We start from the raw sequence: 8,523 nt of genomic DNA on the forward strand, positions 1-8,523 counted from the left end.
ACACACACCCACACACACGTTTCTCCTTCCTCCCTCAAACCGCTGGCCAATGGCTTTCCTCTCCCCGCCCATAACCTGGGGCTGGGCAGAGCGCAGCGGCCTTGTCACCCGCAGTCCAGCATGTTTGCTGATGAAATGCATGTGGAACCACTGACGCGAGGCCAGGGAACAGGAAAGCGCAGCTGCCCCAGAGGTCAGAAAGGAGGCTGCAAAGCTGGAGTTGGCTTCTGCTTTCCCACAGCGACAGCGAGCCCATGCAGCGAGAGCAGGAGACCCGGATCCCACGGTCCAGGCGGCCCGTGCCTAGCGGATGCTCCAGGGCCAACAGGGAGGCGGAAAGCAGGCCGTGGGCTGGGAGCAGCCACCTGGCACAGGTGCCACCCAACCCGCAGGCCACCTGGCACAGACCACAGGCTCCCCCTCCCCTGCTTCTCACTGACCCGCCCTCCCCCTGCGCCGGCCCAGGGTTTACAGATGAACATCACGGGAGCCCTTGCCAGACAGGGAGCCCGCGGCTGCCAGAAAAGCCGCCGGGGCTGGCGGTGTGCACGCCGGCGAGGACTGGGGATGTGAGGACGAGTCCGCTGCTCTGTGTGGAAACGCGTCCCAGGTCCTTCCACCTCAGGGAACACGGCCGTGCTTCTCCCTGCTCCTGTGCAAGGACCCTAACGCCGGGACAGCAGATACAACACGGGAGCGCTGGGGGCCGGAGAGGTGAGGGCTGATGGCTGGGGACATCCGTGCAACGACAGGAGGAGCCCGGGTTGGCTTCTGCCTCACTGCCCCAGGCCCAGAACTGACGTGCAGGCGCCTGGACATGCCAATAAGCACAAACAAAAAGCCCTTGCTACCATTTGACCAGTTACTAAGGTTCAAAACATCAGGGTCTCTTTTTCTCCTTTTTCTGTTTCTTATTCTTTACTTCAAATCTGTTGCTGGGTAATGATGACTCTACCCTACCTTACCCATCACAACTCTCCCTTCTCTCCCTTCATTGCCCCACACATACACAATACACACCCCACACACATACACACACACACACACCCGCTCCCAAGCCTGCTCTCTCTAGCCAAGAAGCCAGGAAAGGGAAAATCTGGCAAGACAGAAACTCCTGGACAATAAATACTCTACTGCAGCCAGACCCCTCAGAGGAGCCGCCCGCCTCCACCAGGCCCAGACCTCCCCCCTCCCCAGGTTGTATCAGAGGAGGCCGAGTAGGAGCGCCCTGACTTTCCTCCCTACAAGCTCTACCCCCACCCCAAAGTGTTAGGGGAGGTCCCTGGGGAGCCAAAGCCCTGAGCCCCTGGGATGCGGGCAAGGCAGGAGGACCTGCGCGCTCCCTTCCCGGGCACAGGACGCAGCACCCTGCCTGCCCAAGGGGCGTCAGGAAAAGCCAGCGCGGACACGTTTAAGCAGAGTCAGTGTCTCCTCACATAATTCAAAACTGCCCAGCTTTTGTTTGAGAAATCACTCATCACACTAGGAACTTGGAAGATCTCACCCTGAATGAAAAAACAGTGACTGGGGGCCAACACCGGGGGACAGAGCTGTTAGGACGTCTGACAGAGTGTAGCGCGGCCGTGGTGAATGCTCCAAACGGCAATTCCGAGCACACTTGAGACAAATGAAAACAGAGAAAGTCTCAGCAAGACAATGAAAGCTTTGCAGAGGTGCCACCCAACCCGCAGGCCACCTGGCACAGACCACAGGAGGCACCAGATGGAACGTTTGGAACTGAACATACAGTAACTGAAATAACATGTTTAGCGGATGGGCTCCGAGTGGAGGGGACTGAGGAAAATGCCAGCAAATTGGAAGATAAAACAATAGAAATACCCACATGACAACAGGAAGAAAAAGGATTGGGGGATGAGGGGGAAGGCTCAGGACTGCGGGCTATCACAAAGGAGCCCTAGAAGGAGCGGAAAGGAGGGAAGGGCGGTAAAAAGACTCAAAGAAATAATGGCTGAAAACGCCCCAAATCTGACAAGAGACATGAACCCACAGGCTAATGAAGACGAGCAAACCACAAACAGGTAACCCCCAAATTCAAGGCAAGAGGCATTGTAATTAAAGCTTAAAAACTAAAGATAGGCAGAACCGGTTTGGCTCAGTGGATAGAGCGTCGGCCTGCGGACTGAAGGGTCCCGGGTTCAATTCCGGTCAAGGGCATGTACCTTGGTTGCCGGCACATCCCCAATAGGGGGCGTGTAGGAGGCAGCTGATCGATGTTTCTCTCTCATCGATGTTTCTAACTCTCTATCCCTCTCCCTTCCTCTCTGTAAAAAATCAATAAAATATATTTAAAAAAAATAAAAACTAAAGATAATGTATTTAAAGCAGCCACAGAAAAACAACACGTTATCTACGGGGAAAACATTTCAAACGACAGCAAATTTCTCTTCAGAAACCATGGCGGCCAGAACCAAGTGGCACAATGTTTTCCAGGGAAAAGATCTCCAGAATCACATGCTTTCCTTCGAGCATCTTACCAAACTTTTAATGAAGAATCAACATGAGTTCTATACAATTTCTCCCAGAAAAATGGAAGGAAGAGGAAACACTTCCCAACTTATTTATAAACCAATTTATTTATTTATAAAACAAAAATAGTTCTAAAAAGTAAATACCCAAACCAGAATGCCTCTCAGTAGATGCAAAGTCCTTAACAAAATACCAGCACACAGAATCCAGCAAAGTAAGAAAAGAATTGTACACCGTGACAAAGTGGATATAAAACAAGGAAAGACTGAAAGGTAGAGAGAAGATAAATTAGACTTAATAATCCAAGGGTGAAAAACTGGTCCAGTGTTTGAAAATCAATCAATGCAATCCGTCCTACGAACAGACTCAAGAAAAAAAGCACATAATCAATATCAGTTGGAGCAGAAAAACTATTTTAAAAATTCAATACCCATTAATGATTTTTTAAAAAAACACCTCTTAGAAGAACAGGGAAGCTTCTTCTGCTTGATAAAGAGCATCTACAGCCGACATTATACTTACAGTGAAAGACGGGGCTCCCCCGAGAGCTGGGCACGGTGTCTGCTCTCCCTGCTCGTGCTGGGCAGAGCACTGGAAATCCTAACCAGGCAATAAGGCAAGAAAAGGGAATAAAAGGCAGACAGGAAAGGATGAAATGAATCTGTCTCGAATTGCAGATGACATGACTGTCAATGTAGACAATCCCAAGGGATCCACCAAAAACACTAAAAACTCCTAGAAGGAATAAGTGGTTTGGCAAGGTCAGTGGCTGCCAGAAGCATGTACAAAATCCGTTCTATTTCTAAATACTAGCAATGAGCACAGGGACGCTGAAATCAAACATACAATACTTTTATAATATTTGAGTATTTACAACATTAAAACAATACTTTTTGGCATTTATTTTGTATTTTGTAGCTATTTTGTAATTATTTGTAATCTAACAAGCCACAGGCAGGATTTGTATGCTGAAAATTACACAACTCCAATAAAAGAACCAAAGATCTAAATAAATGGAGAGACATACCATGTTCATGAATTGGAAGATTCAAGATAGTAATGTTGATCAATTCTCCCCAAACTGATATGCAAATTTAATGCAATTTCTATCAGAATCCCAATAAGATATTTTTGTACAAATATCAAGATTATTCTAAAACTTATATGGAAAGGCAGAGGGACTAGAATAGTGACATTTAAAAGAAAAATAAATTAGTTTATCTAACTTGAAGACATGACATAGCTACAGTAATCAAGACTGTGGTGCTGGCAGTGGGACAGACACATAGGTCAATGGAACAAATGGAGAGCCCAGCAACAGACCCACATACATATCCCCACGGACTTGCTTTTCAGAGGGATGGGAGGGGGGAGAGAGAGCTACGTTGACCAGTTGGCTCCTGCATGTGCCCTGACCAGGAACTGAACCTGCCGCCTCTTATGTGCGGATGATGCTCCAAACAACTGAGCCACACTGACCAGGTTTACCCAACTGACTTTTGACAAAGATATAAAAATAATTCAGTGTAGGAAAGACAGTCTTTTCAACAAATGATGCTGCAGCAATTGGATCTCTATAGGCAAAAATAATAATAATAACTTTAACTTAAGCCTCACACTTTTATAAAAATTAACTCAAAATGGATCACCAACCCAAATGTAAAATTATAAAACTTTTAGGGAAAAAAATAGAAAATCTTTGGGACACAGAACTAGGCAAAAAGTTGTTAGACATGACACCAAAAGCCCAATCCATGAAGGAGAAATTGATAGATTAGACAATCGAAATGTAAAATGTTTGCTCTACGAAAGGCCAACCCTGAACGGGGATAAAAGGCGAGTCACCGTGTGGGAGAAAATATTTGCAAACCACACGTCTGACAAAAACTATTACCTAGAACATGTGAAGATCCCTCAAAACTTGGCAGTGAAAAAGCAAACCGTCAGTTACAACATGGGCAAACACACGCACAGACATTTCACTGAAAAGGATGTGCAGGTGGCAAATAAGGACACGGAAAGATCGTCAACACCATCAGGCACCAGGGAAATGGAAACCCCACGCTATACCGCCATCGGGAAGGTTGAAATGAAAGTGACGAGGCAGGTCAGCTGCGCCACAACCTGCAGCTCCCCGCTCACGGGCCGCGTCTCTCAGTGGCTCACCGAGTCTCTCAGTGGCTCACCGAGGCCGCTGTCACGGGCCAGCCCGACTGCGAAGAGGCCGGTCCTGCTGCTCACGTGCAGCGGCCTGGTCTGCGAAGGGGAGAAAAGCAAAAGACGAAATGCCGCACTTCCGACCCGCCCTGCCGCCCCAGGACTGCAGTGACACCCCGCGCCTGACCCAGGAACCGGCTGGATATGAATCTATGGAAGGACCAGTAACAATAACGGAGAGACCTGCCGGAGGATGGGCTCGGAGGGCCTCCCTTCCAGCCTGCCCGCTGGCAGAGTGCCCAGGGAGCCCATCACCCGGGAGGACACAGCATTGTGGGTCCCCCACGCGCTATTTGACCTGTGACCCATGGATTGGAAACTCTTGCATCTCGAGGACTTCTTCCTAGTGAGTGATTTTAGAGGCTGGGGATAGAAGCAGAAGTTCTGGAGACTCTAAGGCAGGTTGCGATGAAATGTGGCCGCAGCAGCATGCACCTCCTGGTAGCAGGATGGAATCAGGGGTCCCTCAAACTGCGGCCCGCGGGCCACAGGCAAATACAAATATTGCATTTGTTCCCATTTTGTTTTTTTACTTCAAAATAAGATATGTGCAGGGTGCATAGGAATTTGTTCATAGTTTTTTGTTTTTTTTTAACTATAGTCCAGCCCTCCAACGGTCTGAGGGACAGTGAACTGGCCCCCTGTTTAAAAAGTTTGAGGACCCCTGGAATACACCATCTATCAACTTCTACGAACAAAGAGGTGCTCTGGTCTGTCCAGCGAGCAGGGATGGAGACGCTTCAAGATCCACAGATCACTCGCTAAAAATGGCAGCGGCGGCGTGAGGAGTGGGGTGCAGACTACACCTCCCATTGTGTTTTAGAGCAAATCCTCCACTTACCTTCTTTCTCCCGTGTCTGCAGTGAAGTAAGAGAAGGAGCACCATTCCCAAGCTTTATTGCCAGTGGCGGTCGTTGCTGCAGGTTTGGAATGTGGTCACTTTAAGACGGCAATGCAGTGCGGGGTCAGATTTATCCTCGAACATCTTTTGAGAACATAATGTGGTGGAGTAGTTTTCATGTATATGAAAGAACTTCATTCTCGTGCATCATTTAAATGTGTGCAATGTACACACTGGTACTTAGAGCTTCTGTTTTGATTTTTTAAAAATAAACTACGCTTTGATTTCAAAAAATAAAATAAAATAGAAGTAATGACGGTATCAAATGCTGTCAAGGACATGGAGAAACTGGATTGCTCACACATTGATGGGAACAATGTAAAATGGTACAACCACTCTGGGCAACAGTTTGGCAGTTTCTTAAAAAACTAAACGTGCAGCTACCATACAACCCAGTAGCGGCACTCCTGGGCGTTGTCTCAGAGAAATAAAGAATTGAGTCCACACAAAAGCCTGCACAGATGTTTACAGCAGCTTCGTTCATAACAGCCCCAAACTGGGAGCAACCCAGACGGCCTCCAAGAGGCAAATGATTAAACCACGTGGTTCAGGAACATCGTGGATTACCACTCACCAACAACAAGGAACGAATGCTGATACACACAACGATACGGATGAATCTCCAGAGAATTACGTTGAATGAAAAAGCCGGTCCCAAAAGGTTATATGTTGTATGATGTCATTTACATGACATTCCTGAAGGACCAAATCATACGAACAGAAGCTGGGTGGTTGCTGGGAGGCGGGGCTCAGGGAGGGGCGTGGGCGGGGCGTGGGGAGGCGGAAGGGGGTGTAGCTGGAGAAGGCAGCAGGGAAGTGAGCTCAGCTGTCTGCATGCAAGTCCATAGCCTGTGATACTGAACTAGAATCTTACAAGATGCCACCATTGGGGAAAACTGGGCGCAAGATTCATGGATCTCTCTGTATTATTTCTTGCAACTGCATGTGAATCTAACCGGAAAATAAAATAAAACATTTAAAGTGTGTCCCTTCCTGCTTCAAATTCTCCAAGGGTGTTATGGTGCCAGCCTGAACTTCCCTCCCTCCCTGGCGGGGCCCATGAGAGGCTGCCCAGGCTGGGCCACTCTTACTCATCCCCTGGTCTCTGCTTGGATTCCCCCTCCTCCACGAGGCCTGCCTTGAACCTCCAGTTGGGGGGAATCCCCCTCAGGGGACCACACACCAGACTTCACCCTCGGGCACCACTTGTGACCACCGGGCCTGCACGCAGGCTGGCTGCACTGAGTGTGCTGGTGGGACCCCAGGACAAGCCCCTGAAATAGCCAGTGTGTGTTGAGGTGCCCTCTCTGGGGCACCAGATGGTACTCTCGCTGCAGTCGCCCTGGCCAGTGTGGCTCCGGGGGTTGAGCATTGTCCTGTGCACAGAAAGGTCGGGTCAATTTCTGGTCAGGACACATGCCCAGGTGGAGGGTTTAATCCCCGGTGGGATGCATGTGGGAGGCAACTGATCAATGTTTCTCTCTCACATCGATGTTCCTCTCTCTCCCCCTCTCCCTTCCCGCATCCGTGCCTGCACAAACATCGGCGGGGAGTGAGGGGAACGTCCACAGGAGACAGAGCCATGAATGAGCACTGTGGCTTTATTCCTAACAAGCAAACAGAAACAGCTCACATGCCCACCAGCAGGAGACCAGACGGGGAAATACATTCTGGCTCATCGGCTTCATTCGAAATGCCAGGGCGTGACTGCCCTTTAGCTTGTCAAGATCAGAGGCCACGGGTGAGGGTCCCAGCCCCAAAGGGCATGGCCATTCTCCGTGAGAGCCAAGATCACCCTCATCCAGCCAGGGAAGACCTCCGAGGCCACAGGACACTCAGGTGGCAATGCCATGGCTGGGTCAGGCAGACCCGGTGCCTCGGGACCCACAGGTCGCCCAGACGACACACCCCTTCTGCACCCTGCCTGGTCACTGTCTGCGAGGCCCTGGGCAGGAGTGCCCGCCCCGTGCTCCCTCCAAGGTCCGAGTGAGGAGGGGCATTAAAGCTGACTGGATTTTCTGGTCCTGGTCAGTCTCTTCTTTGACTCATGACCAGCTCTCTGGGCAGGAAAAAGCAGAACCAGCTCGTGGCTCCACCTCAGGCAGGCGCTCGACATTGAGTCTCGGTGTGACCTGATCGATACAGCCTTGCACCCGCCTCAGACTTCCTCGCAGCCCTTCCTTCCACCGCTTACAATTGCACAAGCCACAGCCCTTCCTACGTCCACCAGGCCCCAGAGACCCTGCTCCACCTCCCCACTCTCCTGCTGGTCTCCCCCTTCTGTCCTCGCTGCTCTAGCCACCGCACCTCACTCAGTCCCTCGAACATGGGGGCACACTGCCGCTCAGGGCCTTGAGTAAACTGTTCTTTACTCAAAATCCTCACAGCTCCGCCCTCACTTCCTAGGGCCTTCCTCCAGGGGTGGGTGCGCTGCTGCCAGAGGCCGTGGAGCAGGGCCGTGCCCTGTGTCTGTGGGGTGGCCGGCAGCTGTGCCCACAGCGGCAGAACTGGAGAACTGTGAGAGACCACACGCTCCCAAGGCCTAAAGTCACTCCCATTCGGCTGATCCCTGGTCTAATTCCATCTTCACCTCCGTGGGCCCTCCCCGCCCAAGGAGATACAATGTCAGTCCTTCCACCACGCCACCTGCGTGCCGCTTCCCCTCCACCACACTCACCGCCCGCGAGCTGCCCGAGCCACTGTGTCTTCATTGTCTGTTCTCCCACCCAGGTCAGCCCCCGGGGCAGGTGCCTGCCTCTGCCTTTCCTTGATGCATTCCTGTTGCCACAAAGGGGGGGGCGGTCAGTAAAATGAATGAGTGAGGGTTTGGGGGTGCAGGACTGTTTGTCTCCCTAAACACTGCAGTGTGGAGGGAGCGCGTGGAACCCAGATGGAAGCTCAGTGCTGAGAGAACTCAG

The 8,523-nt window shown here is 50.8% G+C and overlaps 1 protein-coding gene across 1 annotated transcript in view; it reads left to right on the plus strand.

Moving 5' to 3' along the window:
* Positions 1–4,441: 4,441 nt before the first annotated feature.
* MFAP4 (microfibrillar associated protein 4) overlaps positions 4,442–8,523 on the plus strand; it is a 15,001-nt gene continuing 10,919 nt past the window's right edge. Inside the window, exon 1 of the mRNA XM_006779308.2 lies at positions 4,442–4,590. Within this exon, the coding sequence (XP_006779371.1) occupies positions 4,442–4,590 (149 nt within the window). The remainder of the gene's footprint in view (positions 4,591–8,523) is intronic.

Source organism: Myotis davidii, unplaced genomic scaffold (assembly GCF_000327345.1).
Source record: "Myotis davidii unplaced genomic scaffold, ASM32734v1 scaffold129, whole genome shotgun sequence".
Lineage (NCBI taxonomy): Eukaryota > Metazoa > Chordata > Mammalia > Chiroptera > Vespertilionidae > Myotis > Myotis davidii.